This window comes from Erithacus rubecula (assembly GCF_903797595.1).
Source record: "Erithacus rubecula genome assembly, chromosome: 12".
NCBI classification, from domain to species: domain Eukaryota; kingdom Metazoa; phylum Chordata; class Aves; order Passeriformes; family Muscicapidae; genus Erithacus; species Erithacus rubecula.
The window spans coordinates 12,987,728-13,006,928 of record NC_136664.1 but is presented as its reverse complement, the minus strand read 5'-3'; the positions used below and the strand labels follow the sequence as shown (position 1 = coordinate 13,006,928).

General features: G+C 41.3%; 1 protein-coding gene across 1 annotated transcript; it reads right to left on the bottom strand.

Moving 5' to 3' along the window:
- Window positions 1-2,897: 2,897 nt before the first annotated feature.
- On the bottom strand, window positions 2,898-17,748 carry N4BP1 (NEDD4 binding protein 1). The gene is given in 9 exon segments (XM_079315845.1): window positions 2,898-3,413; window positions 5,423-5,530; window positions 7,005-7,112; window positions 8,389-8,485; window positions 8,877-9,007; window positions 13,262-14,088; window positions 14,091-14,848; window positions 14,851-15,016; window positions 17,356-17,748. Coding segments are annotated over 9 exon segments (2,769 nt in total). The 5' UTR covers window positions 17,599-17,748; the 3' UTR covers window positions 2,898-3,082.
- Window positions 17,749-19,201: the final 1,453 nt, after the last annotated feature.

The following is a 19,201-nucleotide window of genomic DNA, read 5'->3' as shown; positions in this document are numbered from 1 at the left end:
TAAAAATGCTTCATTTGAATTAGCCATTTAAAATTATATAATGCAATCTGACAGAATTTAGCAAGCCACAAGACAGACAGCAAAAATTTGGGATTGTCATACACAATCCAGCAGAACAGTACAGTGGAACCACATTCTGAACATAAATGCATACAATACACAGATAAAAAAAGTACAAATCTAAAATCTATGTGTCTTTTAAAAGTTGTTGTCTACACCATCTACTTGAGCACTGCAGTATTTGCACTGTATGCAGAGTTAAATACCAACATATACAAAACTAGTAGATTTATGTACAAAATTGAGCACAAACAGTAGCAGTCAGGAAGGTTAGGAATAGTCTGAACACCATGGGTTGCACTGTTGTAAGGCACTTGGGTTTCCATTCTGTGATAAAAAAGAGAAACTGAACACATCAGAGAAACACCTACTTATATAACCCGACTCCTCCAAATACCAGACAGCAGATTAGGCCTTGGAATCTGCAAAGTCATTATTATTCTAAACTGTATTTATGAGAATAACTGGTCTTATACATGAATTATGGCAGAGCTACAACCTTTCCAATAAAACAGAGCCATCCAGAACATAAACCAGGCCCAGTTTTAAAAAGAGCATTTAGTGCAGCTACACAAAATTCTAGCAAGAAAGGCATTCATATCAAACACAGCCTGCAAGCTTGCAAAACAGAAGGAATTCTGCCAGTATTAGAAAGACACCGTGTGAGTCACTGTTTGTCATGGAACTTTCACAGGCACTCTCTCTCTGGTTCAGAAATGCTCTTCCAAAACACAAGCTACCCTCATATGGCACTAAAACAGGAAGGAAAACAGCAGCACTAGCACTGACTACTGGGACTCATCTGAGCTTTGCTTGTTTACAACTGCAATAAAATTGCTTACATTACATGCTCTTAAAATGGAAAATACTCCTTTTAACAGCAAACTGTTGTATTTGTCACAGAAATGCTGCACTTGGCCTCACACCAGGAATCAGTCTCAGGACTTTACCCCTTTAAAAGGAGGGACAGGGAAATGCTGACTCACTCACACGAAAGGGAAAGTCCCTGTTATTTTCCACTCAAAACACTGCTTCTAGTTGTGTTTTTGCAGCAACCAAAGGTTGAATAGCACAAGGCATGCTTCAGAAACAGACTTTGGAGAAAGAAGAGAGTGCTAATCTCTTTCCTCTTGTGACAGGACTAGAGGCTTGAAACAGAGTTAAGGGAATTGGGGTTAGATCAGGAAAAAGTTCCTCACCCAAATGGTGGTTGGGCACCAAACAGCCTCCCCAGGGAAGTAGGCACAGCCCCAAGCCTGACAGAACTCACAAAGTGTTTGGACAATGCTCTCAGGAACAGGGTAGGATTGTTGAATTATCCTGTGCAGGGCCAGGAGTTGGACTGGGTGATCCTTGTGGGCCCCTTCCAACTCAGCTTCCTCTGTGACTATAAATATAATGTAATCATTATTTCATATTTCCACACCAGCACCTAAAAAGTGAAAACAACATATGCAACCAGGGATATATGTAATGAAAAGAAGACAAGTTCTTCAAAGAGCATGTTCACACATGTACACAGGCCCCTCAGGCAGTGCAAGGGAGGTGGTGATTTATTCTCTTACTATTTATTAAAATGATACCAACTATAGTCAGTGATAACAGGCTTTAGGAACCTGCCTAAGTTTTTATAGGGTTATAACTTGGAGATTACATAACACTTTATAGGTAAGAACTATTTGGCAAACATACTGGTCAGAAGGACTCTGCCCACCTGAATAGCAAATCTCTCATGCATACAGAATAAAGAATAATTAAAATTTGTCAGTTTAGATGTAGAAACATTAAAGGCCTTTCTTCATCATCACCTTTATTTTTGAGAAGCTGTAACTACTGTTCCTAAAACTTTTTTTGTTCTTGCTGCAATTCTCTTTCAGGTTGCCTGTGTTAAGGGAAGAACAAAAACTGCCTTCTGTTTCTGACTTCAGAAAACATGAAAGAGCCATGCAAAAAGAGTCTTTCAAAACCCCCAGTTCCTCAAGTATATTCAGCTCTTTTGCATATAAGCAGAGTGATTTCAGACCCCCATAGAACAGGAGAGAAAGTCACTAATGCTTTAGGATAAGGCTCAGCATATCAGAAGTTGAACATAGGTTCTGGAGCCCACATTTTCTTTACAGTCCAATTTGATTTTACTCATGCGAACACTTGGTACCAGGGACTGGCTACAAGGAAGCAGTAATAGACTGATGTGTGTACAGATATAGTGACAGTCTTAACTTTGCTCTGCTTTTGGAAGTGGTCCTATTGGTAAGCTTTCATAAATAATCTTCCTTTTCCCCCCCCTTACTATTGGGATAGATCCCAGAACAGATCTAAAGTCAGCTAAAGCTGACTGCAGCTATAGCTCCACACAAAAAACCCCAATTCCATACAGACAGCACTGTTAACAGCTCTGTTGACACCACACCATTCACACTGAGAACAGGCAAGGCAAACAGGTATCAGTGCAATATATTAAAACTATTCTGAAAGAATACTGATAGTCAACATAATCTCCAATTTAGAAACCAGATCAGATCTTTTAAAGCATTCAAAACACCTTTTCCCGATGAGAGCTGTGAATTTATCTGCTCAGCATTTCCAGCCTGAAAGTGCAAATGGATTTTCTTGGCTTTTCACGCCCTTCCTGGAGATCCTCCCGGTCCCACGGCCGCCACCTGCTGGCAGCTGCTCCCGCACGCGGGTCTCCAACCGACAGGAATTCTGCCTTCCAGGAAAAGGGTTGTGGAAAAACTACTAACACACTGCTCAAGAGTACTGCCACTGCTTTAATAAGCAATTCAAGTGAAGCAGAAGTTTTTTTTTTTTTCCATAGAAAATATTACTACAAATCTGTAGCAGCAGTTTTTAATTTACCAAAACCTGGCATCTATTAGCAACAGAACATACATAAAAATATTTGTTTATACAAATAAAATTAGGTTTTTAATATTCACAAAGTAACATAAAAGACCAACATTTTTCTTCACATTGGTAATCGTTGGTCAGAGCAGGTGTGATATAAAAGCTGTGTAAGCATTCAGTCAAGAACCATGGCAGACAGTGCATTGAGATCTCTCATGAATGGATGATTAGCTAGTATTTGATCGATCTTCTGCCTTTGATCATAGCCAGGAAAAATTTTGATCAAGGCTTCTCTTAGCTGGACTGTTTCTGAGGCAGATCTCTGTGGTGGAATTGCTGGACAAGGCTCTTTGTTTTCTTCCCGTGGAAGCCAGGGGGATGAACGATCATCGTGCACTCTGCCTCCAGGCTGTCGGCTGCTACTGCTCGCTTCGGGGAGGAAAAAAGGTGTCTCAGAAGAATATTGTCCACTGGTCTGTAAAGCCTTCTGTTTTGACCAAGGATCTCTATGGAACAAAATAAAAATGTTTAATTAATTAAGCTAAGGGAGATGCTAGCTGTAGCTCTCTCTGCACATGAGAGAGAAAAGAGAAATGCGTATAACAAACTTCCCTACTGCTCAGCCAGTTACTGACTGGAATCAAATGACAAGCATTCTTACAAAGTGAAACAAAACAGGAGGTGTAACAGTTCTCAATCTGAATCTGGCACAATTAACATTAGTATCACCCAGGAACAGCCTCAATATGCTGTGAGTCCTTTACCTGGCAGGTTACAGCAAGAGTCAAAGACTGTTTTATGCATGTATAGCAAACAAGATACATTGAACACATGTACACTGACATGGAACATGTGAAAATGCTGACAGACCAAAGGGGCTTCCAAGACTGCTTCATGAGACTATTCCTCATGAACTCTTGCTCTTGAATGAGCTGAGCTCCTATCTAGATCAGGGCCTTGTTTCCCTTGTATGGTAACCTTAACAGGGCAATGAAGTTGTTTTAACAATCTCAGCATTTAAATACTCTTCCTTAATTATTGAGATTTCATTTCAGACTTTTAATGTTCTGCTACTCTACACACTGCTAGCACTACAAAATTTAAAGTTCAGTCTACTTTGGATGCCAGCAGATCTCAAAGAAACGTGGAATTCATGTTACAGCCTAGCTTCCTACCACCACGGGAAACAGTATCTAAATTACAGAGCTCTATTTTAAAAGCATTTGGGTTATGACACCTCCCATTACTCAGCATGGAAAGGTTTTCTAACTGCTGAAGATCCTCCCAGTTTCTGATTTATTCCTGGTGCCATTTATGCTTTCTGTATCATTTAACTCATGTGGAAAAATCACAGGGAAGGAACAGAATTAATGCTTTTCACCGGCAACTTTTCTCTGTTTTTCCTGCCCCCATCCAGTTCCAAGTTTACAGATAAAAAAACCAAGCTCTTCTGTGGTCTTCTCAAAAGACTCTCTCCATTTCTACAATCATCACACTTACCTACCTCAGAACAGTCTGTTTTGATTTTATTTCAGGCAGGTAAAACACAGTCATCTCAAAGGTTTTGTACAAGAGCTTGAATACTTAGCATTTCCTTCCGGAGTTCTAGCACTGCACTTGCTTTTTTTAATGTCAACACACTTATTTTCAATTCGGCTTGTAATCTATAATATAAAAATGTTCCACTTTCCTCAAATGTTTACAATAGATTATTGCTTATTCTTTGTATTAATCCTTAAGCTTGGCTTGCCTTTTCTATTGCAAATTTTTAAGTTACCTCACTTGTTTTTAAAAGCCCTCTCAATACTCCTCAAAATTACTAGCATTTCTAATTCCTAAACTGGTGAAAGAACTATATATTATCTTGTGCAAAAGAGCAAATTCATTCTCAGGTCTTGGTAGCTCATACAAAGCAAATTCATTCTTTGAATATGTGCATATTTAAAAATACATCAATCTTAAATGAACAATATATGTTCATTAATATCTATAATTATTACTCAAAACCAAACAGATTTAATAACAATGCCTCAAAAATGGTTTTGACAACAGTAAAGTACCCTCAACCATGAGGTGAAGTGTCTCCCAGTGACAAAAAAACCCCAGGGAAGAGTGTTTGTAGCACCTATTGTCTCACCATGAAGAGGTGACCAACCCAGGTGTAATTAACAACACATACCCACATCTTTGGCACCTCTGGGTGCTGTTAAGTGCATGCAAGACACCACTGCCAAATCTCAGAAGAAGCTTTTGTCATACTTATCTTAGTTCCCAGAGAGATGGCGATTAGAGGCAAATGTCACCAGCAGTTTCTGAACCAACTGAAGTAACAGGAAAAACGTGTTTTGTTTTTTTTTTTTTTGTTTTGTTTTTTTTTTTTTTTTTTTTAACTGCTATATGCTACAGTGTTCCTGCTTATCTTTACTATGCTTTACGGGCGTGAGTGAACCAGGAGCACAGTGTATTTCAAATGTGAAATAACTGTGTCAGACAAAAGTGAAAACAGTGTTTATACCTAGAATAGCCTTCACTTCGAAGGAAGTCATCTAATCTGGGTCCATTTCTTCCCAAAGGATCATCAGGAACCATAAATATGTCACCAACAAAAGTGTACTGGAGCAACCTGCAAGAGAGTTCTTTTAAATAACAAGGTATTACACCCTTGTTGTCCTTCACCTTTGTAGCACAGGACGAATTTCCTTAGAGTAGACACCACATCAGGAGTCCCTGAAGATTAATTAGTAAACCTAACTAATACAACCAGCATTCCCTGTCAAAAAAATTTCACGGGAGCTGTGAACTCTCTATTACACTGCAAAATACAGAGCTTTGTTTTAATGACAAAAAACTTGCAACAAGGCTATGGTGGAATTTTCTAGATGATAAGAGATTTTTTGGTTGTTTTAACTCCCGTTCCTTGCAAGGATCTGAAATGCCTGTGTTAGCAGAAAACCACATAAGTAGCCAATACAGCATTAAATGTTTACAGATAAGATACAAAACTTTTTTTTCTGGAATCACTTTGAGACAGGTAGAAATCTGCATTGAAAAAAAAAAAAACCCAGTTCAACTGAAATTTGTCTGCAAGGAGATGATTTGGTACAGTGGAATTTCCCCAGAAGTAAAACTGATAGCAGATGTTAATATAAGCTCTTAAAAAAAAAAAACCACAGACTTGAGATACCATGCCAAATATTCTTGCTAAAGTTCTGAGGGAGAATAGAACCTGACTTGGGTAAACTCACTCAAGAAAGGACTTAAATGCTTACAAAATTAGCCAGCATCACCTCCACGGTCTCACAGCTATATTGTGAGAATCCAGGGCAAGTTTTTAGTTACTTATTTCATTAGAGCTACACTGACCCCAGCCACTGTAACAGATGTGCCCTCAGAAGATGTCAGGGACACCGAGGAACTACTGGAAAATTTCACTAACAGCAGATCACACCTTAGCAATAAAATAACCTGATTTAAGTGAAATGGGGAAAAAAAAAAAAACCCCAAACACCCAAACCCAACAAACTAACAAAGAAACAAGAAGGAATGAGCAGAAACAAAGTCCACGAGATGAAGCAGGGATATTTGATAACTAAGTGAAATCATGGAAACCCAAAGAACAACAATTGCAGGGAAATGGCTACGCTACAAGTGTTCATTTTGTTTAGCTGTGCCAATCTGTCCCACTTGAACAAAGAGTGATTGATTCTGAACAATTAAAAGTGATACTGTATATCCTCATCAGCTATCATGTCTCTGTAAAAAAAATGAGCTTTCAGACAAGAGAGGCTGTGAAAGTGGACTGCTCAAACAAGATCCAACAGTGACCTTCAGAAGTGACACGAGTGCTGTTACACCAAGCCCCTGCTTATGTGAGCAATTAGTATACATACATGACAGAACAGATTAATAACAGGGATATTATACTACTCAACACATGACTAAGGCCATGAATCATCATAGTGATTCACAGAGTACTTTACTTGAATCTACCAGAATTGCATGACAGATTAATTAAAGATAGTAAAATCCCACATGTAGGTAGAATGCCTACAACTGCAAGGATAGACATCAAGATTTCACAGATATTCAATAATTACCTTTTTTGAATAACTTCTCTCCAGGCAAATGATTCTGTCACAAATTCTCTGAAGTTATCATTAGTCACAATAACACCTCCAGTTTTAGCAGCAAGGTGTAATAAAAATCTGTAAAATTAATTTCAGAGATCAGTAAGACAGTTTGCTTTGCTGAAAACAATCCAAAGATCTAGAAAATGAAACATTTCATCATCCAAAAGTAATCTATTTGCATGAAAACAACCACCTTGATTACTAGGTAATTACTCTGTTGTTATCCTCCTTAAACTTACAACAATGTTTTGGGTAGCACGCCTTTATTTAGGACAGCAGAGTCTTCATGGGAGGCTTTCTTCCCCATTAAAAACCCAAACAAACTCACACAAACAAAAGCCCCTAAACCCCATGATCTAAATATCTGCACAGGTAAATGGCTTATTTTATGGAACAGTACAGTGTTTATTCCACAATCCTACACAAACTCATTTCCATACACTTTTCTATACACTTTTTTGCTTAACATTAATGTCTGTGTTCTGCAAGTCAGCGTTCTGCATGTTAGTTGTCTGCTCTGTCAACACTTCTTAAAAACCCTTCTGTTAAATAAATTATGAGAAAACATAACTACTGATTTATTAAGGAAAAAGCACAATTGCTTTCTTTTATAATGTCTCTGAAAATACATTTTTTTGCCATTTGAAACTCTTAGCTACAAGATAATGGACACATCCTTTTAAAGGGAAGCACATGCTTTTAACAAAAGTGAAAATGTTATTATAACACTTATTTCACAGTAATCTCAACTGCACAGCCAGAGCATTTCTTATGAAAGGCTGGGTGTATATAAAACACTGTGAAGTACTAGAAAACTCCCACAGTGCAGACTCCTAAAGCTTACTGTGTCTTGTTCACTGGCAGACGATCCCCACGTTTTGAAGTCAATCTTTGGTGGTCAAATGAACTTACACATTGTTACAAATACACAGCTCCTAACACACAGCAAGGTCTGTGTGCCAACACGGCAAGAAGAAGAAAAGGGAGCTAATAAATAGTATCTGATCAGTAGCTGACTTACGCCCCAAGCATAAAAGGTACTTCAGGAATAGGGTGATGACCAGGAAAGCACAAAAACATTACTGGAAGATTAATTCTTCTGACTGCCTTTTTAAAAATTTTTTTAAAATACCATAAAAATTTGTAGTTCTCCATGACTTTCTGAATACATAGTAATGTTTCCTACAGCAGTGAAAAAATGTAACAGTGGTAGAACTCAGTCTCAAGTTGGATGCATATCTCTGTCTAGAGAGGCTGCAGACCTACCTCATAAAACTGCTCATGAAATATTAAGCTTTTACAACCATTAGCCAGATGTTTAAAGAGACTTTAAAATATGTATATTCTGTACCTGTCATCATGGGCAGCGATTCTTGCTCCTAAAACCATCCTTGCAGGGGTTAAAGACAATATTCCAACATCTTCGAGCTGTGTTAAGAAATGCTGCTCTGTTAAAACATGATTTGACAATTAGTCCGAGATATAATTAGCAGGGAGAAGATGGGCTATTTTTGTACCAATTAAGCTATAGAAATGACATTGGTAGCTGAAGAATTGCTCATACTATAAAACTGGGTAGAGGAGGTCAAAACTAGAAATTAAAGAGCAAACAAAAACCAACCCAAAGAGGCCTCCAGTGATGGCATGCCTGTTAGCCCAAACACCATTTCAGGGTCTCTCACACTGTGTATGGAAACCAAATTACTCATGCTGAGCAGCCAGACTGCTCCTGCTCAACATTTGATGAAACATCCCTTCACCATTTATTCTTCACAGAAGTATCCAAAGAAATAGTTATAGTCTGGTTTAATTAAGGAAACATTATGAAATGACCCTCACCTGTAATGGAAGGGTCACGTCTTGTTCTCCACTGTGGAACAAACACAGTAATGTTTCTGTGGCCACGTTTCCAAAAGTAGTCAACAGCTATTGCAATTCCTCGACAGGAGAAGAATTTCCTTAGACCGTGACTGAAGGTGAAACAAAAAGATGGGAGATGAAATCCACTAGGGTTTTACTACCAGAAAAACAAAGAAAATGGAACAAAACCTTGCAAGTGAAGCTGAAAGTCCCACATAGAGCCTCAGCTAAAGAAAAGGCAGATGGGTGTTACACATGAAAAATCTAACTGGAATGAGCTGTTCAGCAAAAGAAGAGAACAGATACATCACCTTGCAACTTTATAGCTCAGTCTCCTTTCAGATTCCTGGGAACAACAACAATGGTAATCAGAAGCCGGTTTAGCTTCAAAAAGAGGCCACAGTGATAGTTTCTGAACTCCATTGACTACAGATTAAAACTATAATAATCCAATATTGTAGTAGTTCCAAATACAGCCCTACTACAAAAAAGAACATTTTGGTTCAACTGATTAACAAAGATTACATCTGAACAGCTCTCTGATTATAAGGGCCTCCTCTCCCTTCCTTTCAACAGTCTAATCAATTGTTTCTGAAGCAAAATAATGAAATTTCTTTGAAGAAATATTCTCTAAACATTGTATTTTGGCATTAACCTTTTTTCCTTCATATAAAAATATAAGATGATCATTATCGGTTTTTACAACTCCCTTAAGTGACTTTCCAGAAAAAACAGCAACTGCCTACAATGAGGGGACATAAAGATCTGAACTGATGACCTTGTGAGGCCCTTCCCAACTGGAATTATCCCAATGACCCTATCTGCATATTTAACACATGGCACAATTAACTGTCTAACCAGCATTTTCCACAGAGGTTACACTTAGACAAAACAAAGATATGATTCCCTAGATAAGATACACTGAGCACTGATGGCATGAACAGCCAAAACATTTATTGCAAAATAGTGTATAATCTATGTTTTGAATTAGATGTCAAATCACTACAAAGTACTTTTAACAGTAAGCAAGCGATATTCCTTTTTTAAACCAGTCTCCCAAATAATAGACAAGTGTATATTATTTACCCTAATAGTAAGCCCTGTTAGTTTTGAAGAGAATCTTATCTTTAAACCATAGTTTAACCTACCAAGAAAACTTCCCAATATAATGTCTTTAGAAGATTTCCATATAAATACTTTACAGTGAAACTCAGCCTTTAGTAGCGTTCATTTATAGTTTTCCAATTTTGTAAATTCTTTAAAAACTAGGTTTATCAAAATTTAAATCTATTAGGGACTTCTGAATTTGAAGATGAATCCTTTATGTAAAAAGGCAGAAAAATGAATAACCCATATCTGAAATATAAAATGCAAAAAACTCCAACTTACTAATAGAATTTCTAGAGGGAAAAAATGCTAAGCCACACTTGCCTTTAATAAGCATTCTTGGTGTCAAGCACAGTCAAATAAAGAAAGACAATTTTCACAGAAGAGTTACTTTGTAGATCTTCTGGGACATAAACTTTAAATGCAGTCATCATCCCACTAATTTAAGTTAGGCATCCTATTCATTAAACTGGAAAGCTCTGTTAAATATTTTTCAATCAATTAATGATTCTTAACTGGTCTTCAAGAAATTCCTGTCAAAATTTATGCCTTCTCTGCTTATTTTTCCCTTCTGTTTTAGAGCTCCAAGATGGCTGAACTACACAGTGTACTGTTTTTTAAAGTGTTTTGAAGCTTAGAAAAGCAGCTCCTGATTCGTCCTGACTGATCAGAAAACCTGCTCTGCTACAACTTAAAAAAGCATGCAAATAGAAGCAACTTTATCAAACAACATATAGAATTATTGTAAGCTATGATACAAAAAAAATATGTCACCACTAAACCAAATTAAATATTAAATGTTTTAACTGAGTTAGATAAACACCTGAAGGGACAGCAAATCATCATAGCAAGACTGCATCTCTTCTCTAAAAGCCATTGGCAATGCTGGTTTTGCCTGTCCCATTTCTTTAAAATCCTATGAAGGCCCTACAAAGGTATTTCCTAAATTAAACAAAAGATGATCATAAGCAGCACAAAGCAGCAAAGAGCAGATTGCCTTCTGGGACATGTAACACTTTCTCTTTGGTTTGTAACTAAAGTAAGTACGTTCTCAAATGAGTAGTTTGGTGGCTTAAAAAAACACTGTCAAAGGTATTGCCAAAGGCAGGGTTTGATATGAGTTTGTGAAAATAATGCTTTACAGAGTTTGGTGGCAACATTCACTCTTGTGAACTTGTGAAGAGCAAGTTCATTATTTACAGCACAGGTTAAGGCATACAAAGATAAATTAGAATCAGTTTGGATTGATTTACACAGAAGCCAAGAACGAAGAAGGGGGTGAGGATGCAAAGATAAGGGGACAAAAGGGTTTAGCAGCACTGAATCATTGAGAAATTCAACATTTACAAAGCAATTCCATAGGGCTCACTATAGTTGTAACAAGACTTAACTGCAGATTTGAGGCAGTAACATTCATACCATGATTAATTCACACACATACAGAGATACACAACGTGAACACCTAATTATCTATGCCTAAAGATACTCAAAGAATTCCACTCAGAGTCGGTGAAATGCCCACACCAATTCCCTTTGTATTGGTAGGGGTCACAGCTCAGGAAGTGTGGAGAGGCGTGTGGGTGGGAGCTTTGTGACCAGGAACAGCCCTCTGAGTATCACAAAGGTGAGGATTTGTGAGTGGTGAGCAGTGTCCCACCCCAGGGAGGTGCTGGCACAGCTGCTGAGCCCAGAAGAGCTCAGAGGGCCTCCCTCAGGACCTATAAGGCCACAGGATGACTGACTTTGGCCAGCAGCAAGTTTCCCCCTCCCAGTCACAACTCAGCTTGGTAACTCCTGGGCTTGCTTCCCCAAAGAACAATGGTGCCCCTCCACTTGGGCTATGATTCAGGTAAATGGTTTACCAAGTTTTCAAAGGATAATACTGCTTACCCTTTGCTTCCCACCTTGTTTGGGCGCCTGATGTTTCTGATTGGAGGCACCACCATAAGCACACATTATTACATATATAAGTACAAACTATTCTAGGAAGATAGAATTTCATTCAATTATTCTTTCATTCTGAGTTTCTTCCATTTTAATAAAATTTAAATTACGAACAACTGGATATGCAGTCTGCCCTCAAAAGGCCTGTTTTCTGCGTACAAAATCAGGTAATTAAAAAAAAACAAAACAAAACAACTTGTTAGCAGCTAGGGTAAACTCTGGGCATTCTCTCATTCCACAAGTACCCTGAGACAATGTGATAACAGACCAAGGTGCTGCACATGTCAAAAGAAAAAATTCTGCAGCTTTTGCAGTTTTCTAGACTCATGACATGAGGAAAACAACAATTCAGAAATCCATGTAGCATTAGTCTAAGCATGTGGGTGACAAATTAATACCCACATCCCCATCAAAGGGAGCCAAAAGAACCCTGAAGCAGTACAGGCATAGATGCAGTTCTCAAGGTATCGAGAAGTAAAACTGAGAAAAATTCAAAGCAATTTTGCAAACAAATCTTCACACTATGAAATGCAAGAAACTAATGAGGCTTTGTTTAGCCAGAGGGAAGCTGCAGAATACCTACATGATCAAACCAACAGGCCCCCAAGTATTGATTATTTTGAGGGACATTCAAATATCTCAATGGTTCTGCTATTTTGAGGCAGCTCTGTCCTTTACATTTCACACCAGTTTTCATTTGGTGGGTAGAAACCAGGTGTTATATAATATTTTCAGGGATTGTATGGCAATAGCACCCAGCTACTATGCCCTACTCCAAAGTGGGTGTGTGCAGCCCAGCTGCTGAGCAGGGCAATCCACTGGGGTGCGTGAAGGAAATATTGGTACCTCAGTAATGCACATTTATAGTTGGCAAATATACAAATATACATTCGCAAAAAAAACCAAACCAGGATCCAAGCACTAATACACAATGCTGTTAGAGAAGAAATATGTCACTACTAGATGAGAATCTCTACTTTAAAACTACAAGATGTTAAGAGCACAAAAAATCCCCCAAACCACTTAAATTGACAATAATTTAACCTTGCTGTTAGGCACTGGCAAAGCAAACTAAACTTCATGAATAACAGTGATTGCAACAGAGCAAAGCCTGCCCTGAGATTACTTCTGACTGAAGTGTTATATTGGGCTGAACACTGGTGATTCGAATCAGGTTACTCTGAAATGGCACGTGCACACAAAAAACCTAGCTAACAAAACCTTAACACATGCCACTGCAACCTGTTAGCCCCCATTTAATCTGAAAGTCCACTGAACTGTTAAAGAAAATAGCTGAAAAGAACAATACTTACGAAATTGCAACATTGCTTCCATCAATAATTATATGTTTTAAATATGGTTTTCCAGGTTCATTTATCAACTCCAGTTTGTATGGCTTCTTCAGAGAGTCCAAAAATCTTTGAACTCCAGTAACTGAATGATCTGGATGTGGGCCCATGGTGTCTCTATCTGGATTCGAAGGGTATTTTTGTGAAGACAGTAACCAGTCTGGGACAGGATTGTCACAATGTGATGTTTGGGAAAAGCGCTGGTGGAGGGGCCTCGCTTGAGAAGAGCTGCAGTGTCCCAGCTGCTCCTCAGAACCAGGGTGGCTGTTCTGCACACTTGAGGGCCCTGCAGATTTTTGCTGAAATGCACTTTTACTCTCACTTGAGATATGCTGCATATCTGAGCTCCCTCTGGCTATAAAGCCAACACCTTTTAGAGCCCCAGCTTGCACAGTGCTGAAAGTTACCCCACCATCAGTTTCTATATTGCTTGACTTTGAGTGATTCTTACCAGGGGCAATAACATCTCTCTGTTTACAGCACAGAACAGAATTTTTGCTGGGAGGGGAAGAAGATTTGCATACCAATCTATGCATTTTATCTTCTGCATCAGTTTGCGTGTCTGGAGCACCTCTTACTTTGTGATACTCATTTTTTGTCTCCTTTGAAGTGTGACTGGATTTAAGTGGACTTTTATTCCCAGAAATGCCTTTGTCTTCTAGTTTTTCTGAATTATTTATATTATTTCCTAAAGGAAGAATGACAGTTCTAGGCTTTTGAGATGACTCTTCATGTTCTTTTTTAAACTTTAAATTTTCCTTTTCAATTTCTTCTAGCAATATTAATGGTTCCCACAGATTGTCCCTAGGATACCAATAACTTTTTCTACAATATTTTGGGAATATCCCATTGTTCTGAAAAAGTTCACAAGAATCTTATATTCCATTTCCTCAGTGAGAGCATCACCTTCTTTAAGGCAGGAAGTAGGACCATCTGATTCACTGCAGCTGTCCAAAACCAGATCAATAACTGCATCGGGGTCTGAATGATTCTTGTGTAAAGCAGATTTCACTTGCTGATCATTTTCCAAAGAGAAATGCTTTTTAGGGAGCCTTTCCTCCCCATCAGAAGACCTCCTTTTACATGACTGCCTCTCTTTAAAGGCCACTGCCTCTAAAGGGTCCTTTATGGGAACAAACCTTGTTTCAGGAGCGTTGGAAAACACAGTGTCCATTTGCTTCATAAGCTCAGTTACAGGTGTGCCAGCATTGCTTCTTGCTTCCTCCCCACCAGCCCTTCCATCTCTGTTTGCAGCAATGACTTTGGAGGTGCTGTTCTGTCTAAGCTGCTGTGGGCTTTCAGAGCCTGTGAGATCTATGATGGCAGTCTCCCCTCCAGAAACATCAGCTTGGGTGAGAGCTAGGAGTTCTCTTTTTAGTGCACTGGGCAAAATCAGTAAATCCATTGTATACTTGTCTGCATGTGCTTCTACAAATTGTCTGAACTGCTTTTTAATCTCTGATTCATTGTCACTTAATAAGCTTTCATTATTCTCAAAAAGCTTTACAAACTGCTGCACGTGACTTTGGGCCATAACGACAGCTTCTGCACCCCCTTGATACTGAGCAACCCCATTTCCAGCACTGTTACATCAGCACAGGTATCCTGAATAAGACTGTTGAGAAACAGGCTCTGGGCACCAATGAAGATGCAGTGCATGTCCTTTGGGTAGTACTCCTTTTCTTCTAACTCAGGTTCACACAGTCCCTTGATGTACTCCTAAGAGGAGAAAAAGAGCAGAGTGAATAGTTGCAAAAACCTAATATAACTAAGTAAACACTGCCAGTAAACAGGACAACAGAAATAAAACACCAATATCTAAAATGATGTTTAAAATAGATCTCACAGAAGGCTCTCTTTAATATTCTCTTGTTAATACCTGATAGTAACAAGTAACTTAATTAGTAAACAATTTAAATGTCTGTCAGAACAGATTTATTTCCCCATCCCCATTCTTTCACCAAACAGAACTCTTAATGAGCAAATGCCTTTCACTAGAGCTCTACATAGTCCATACACGTGAACTCCTAAAAAGTTTCAAAGTACAATTTCTAAGGCTTATAATGCCAGCAGCCATCCTATTTTTTTACTGACTTAGAAATCTCCAGGCTCTAGATACTTCTGTGTTCCTGAAGTTCAGGTTTTTCAAAGACTTAAAAAAATAAAATAAAATCCCAACGCTATTTCTGTCACCTGTAATTTAATACAGGTAATTCCACTATGTTACCTTGTTTTAAATGTGTCAGGAGTTCAAAACTATATCAATACAGTATACTGTTTATTCTTTCAGATAGCATTATTTTCCCCAAATTGCCTCTTTCTGTGCTTAAAATTCTTTAATATAATGAAGCCAGCTTCTCAGATGCAGTCGTTGTATCTGCAGAATCCCAAGTACACCATGTTTTATAATCTATATTTAGTCTCAAACATGAATTCCTTTAAATGGAACTGAGAACCAACACAAGGTAATGATTAATGTAACACCATTTCCTATCACCTCGAGTTACATCATCACGTATCAAGGCAGGCTGCCTCAGGAGTGTATCAGCACAAACTGCTTCTGCAGCAAAACCCACGGGCTACTCTCCACGCCTCACTCATCACATGACTGCTTTTGCAGAGCAGCAAGATAGCAACTGGTGAAAAGGATACTCTAAATTTTTTTTTTTCTAACTAAGCAGCAGTGGAACTATACATTATACATGACTCATTAATTAAAATATAAATTGCTATAACCAAACCTTTCAACAGAAGATGAGCAATTGTTTGTACTTTCTAGACAGTAATTCCTCCAGACAGTGTCTAAAAACTGCTCTCGATAAGAGAAATCAAGTTTCTTATACCCATTAAAGTATTAAGAGAGAAAACATTTTTTTATCTTGTTCAGAAAAGCAGCAATTAGAAAACTGAAATCTTGTGCTATTATTTCTTGTACTTTAATTTCCTGAAAAATAGGGAAGTTGCACTGTAGATGCCAGGAGAAGAATAGACCTGTAATAATTTCTGGATTCTCAGAGCCCAGGCAAATTGGTTTAGAGTAAATTTCAGAGTCAATTAATCTCAAACCCTATATATTCATAGTATTTTCCTTATAACTCCTTGTAAAGAATGTGCATTGCTGTTGAGGAACACGTGCATGACACCACAGTTAAGGAATCAAGCTTTTGAAAGTGGGTTGCCAAGACTGAAATCAGACAACAAAACACATACTCCAGTGATCCCCACTAACGTCCTAGTGTAGTTAAACAAAACAGGACCGACCAACGCCCATATATCGAGATTTTGGGTTTGAAAGGGACCTTCAGCCTAGCTACTGCTCACACAAATTCCTCATCACATGATTCAACACAGCTGTACTTGCCAGGTTCATTATGAGTAATATCAATTTCAGTATTTACTGCTGAGAAACTCCCCCCAAGGTTATAAAAGACCTTTAACACGTGTGAAGTCACTTTACAGCAACTACTGCCCCTCAGATTCAAGCTGCACAGACGGCTCTCTTACCGCATTAGAGCTGGGTCAAAAAGAGAATACCTGCTCCAGACTGGTGAAGTTGCTCAGGTCTGACAACTTTTACATGAAGGAAATATTAGCCGCTGTTAAGCTTTAGTTAAGAGCTTTGTTAACGAGACACTAAATGCCACAGAATAAGCGAAGTCTGCAAGGCAAAACATGGCAACGCCCAAACAACTCCGAGGAATTTACTGATTTCGGAGGAAGAAGGAAAGCGAAACACTCTAATCTCGCTTTAAAACAAAACTCGGCCCACCCTCATCCTCAGCTGCGGGTTGGACTATTTCATAACGCGGCGCCCATGAACTTTGCACTTTCCAGCTGAGTTGTTTTGCTTTATTCCCTACGCTTATGTCAACACGGCCGGAGACTCCCTGGCACCGGGCACACACCCACCTGCCAAAGCAGCGCTGTTTCTGTTTCCTCCTGGGGCACTCGGCTTCCCCCACCCTTTCTGCCTGCAGCCCGCGGCCCCGGCCGTGCCGGTCCGGCGGGGCCTCTCCGCACGGAAACCCCGCGGCCCCGGCCCCGCTCCGGCCCCGTACCTTGGCGCCGCTCACGGCCTTGGGGCAGCCCGCCAGCTGCACCCAGATCCTGGCACTGGCACTGGGAGACTGCAGCGCGGGCTGCCAGTCCCCCTGCGTCCCCAGCATGGCCAGCTCCACCGCGAACAAGCTCTCGATGCGGCCCCGGCTGCGCTCCAGGAGGCGGCTCTTCTCGGCGGGGACGGTGAACTCATCCACCCTGGGCCCCGGCGCGGAGCCGCGCGGTGTCCGCTTGGCCGCCATCAGCGCGGGGCGCACAATCTCATCGCACCGGGAACAGCGACACCGGGAAACGCCGCACCGACAGCCCGCGTCATCGGCCCGCGACGGCGCCGGGTAGCGCCCACCCGCAGCCGCGCCGCCATGGTTAGCACCGGCAGCTGGCCCCGCCCCCGGCCCGGGCCCGCCCCTAGCGCCGCGGTGTGGGCGGGGCCACCCCGTCCGTGAGGGCTCAGGGCGGGGCCGCGGCGGGTGAGCCGTGCCGAGCCGGGCCTGCCCGAGCCGCGCCTACCCGGGGCACACGGCACAGCACTGCGGCCAGGCCCGCCCGGGCTATGTCAGTACGGCACACCCCTTCTGCGCAATCTGTTCCAGTGCGCAGCCGCTTGCACAGCAAAGAGATTCTTCCTCGTATCAGGTGGAACTTCCTGTGCATCAGTTCCACCGCCGAGCAGAGCTGGTCCATACTCTCGGCACCACCCTCTTTAGATATTTATACACATCATTAATGAGGTCCCCTCTACAGTCGTCCTCTTCCCGAGCTGAGCAAGCCCAGCTCCCTCAGCCTTTCCCCAAAGAGAGATGCTCCCAGTCCATTGATACAGCTTTGTCACCCTGCGCAGGACCCTCTCCAGGACCCGCATCTGCCTTCCTCATCTCCACGTCCATGGCTGAGGAGCCCGGAACGACACCGGAAGCCTCCAGGCGCGGCCTCCCCGCCCCGCCTCCCGGGCTCTGTTCCCGCCTCCCGGGCTCTGTTCCCGCCTCCCGGTCTCTCTGTCCCGCCTCCCGGTCTCTGTTCCGCCTCCCGGTCTCTGTCCGCTCCGGTCTCTGTTCCGCCTCCCGGTCTCTCTGTCCCGCCTCCCGGTCTCTCTGTCCCGCCTCCGGTCTCTCGTCCCGCCTCCCGGTCTCTGTTCCCGCCTCCCGGTCTCTGTTCCCGCCTCCGGTCTCTGTCCGCCTCCCGGTCTCTCTGCGCCTCCCGGTCTCTGTTCCGCCTCCCGGTCTCTCTGTTCTCGCCTCCGGTCACTGTCCCGTTTCCCGGTCGTTCCCCGGCCCTCGGCTCCTCTCGTCCCGGTGTGTCCCGGGAGAACGCGAGCGCTCCCCGCAGCCGTTCCTCCCTGGCCGCCCGGCGCAGCCCCACGGAGGGGCCGCTCCCGCCTGCCTGGGGAAACCTCGGTGTGACACACTCTTGGCACAGCCAGCTCTGGTACGGTCTGCTTGGATCCCATTTATTAAAAAGAAATCCAAGCTTTATCCCTTCTGAGTGCAGGGATGGAAATGTAGCTCCCATCCCCAAATCTTTACCTCTGATAGCTCAGAAAATACAGAGGGCACATTTTTATTTAGCTCGCCCCCTCCACCCCAAACTGTTAAAGAGCCGTGAAGGACAGGATCAGGTCTTAAAAAGTGTCTCTGGGACTGCCGTTGACTTCTGAGTGCCCGGAGCTGGCAATACGGACCAGCTGCTGTAAAGGAGTAAATGTCTCCTTTCACACATCCCAGACACGAGTTAGTATATTCCAAGTTCCCCGCCGAACTATTTGATTCCAGCTTGTTTTGGCCATCTCTTTAACATCGCTGTGAAGTTAGATTTTAGCTGCTGTTCATTAAATACAGCCTCCAAAGG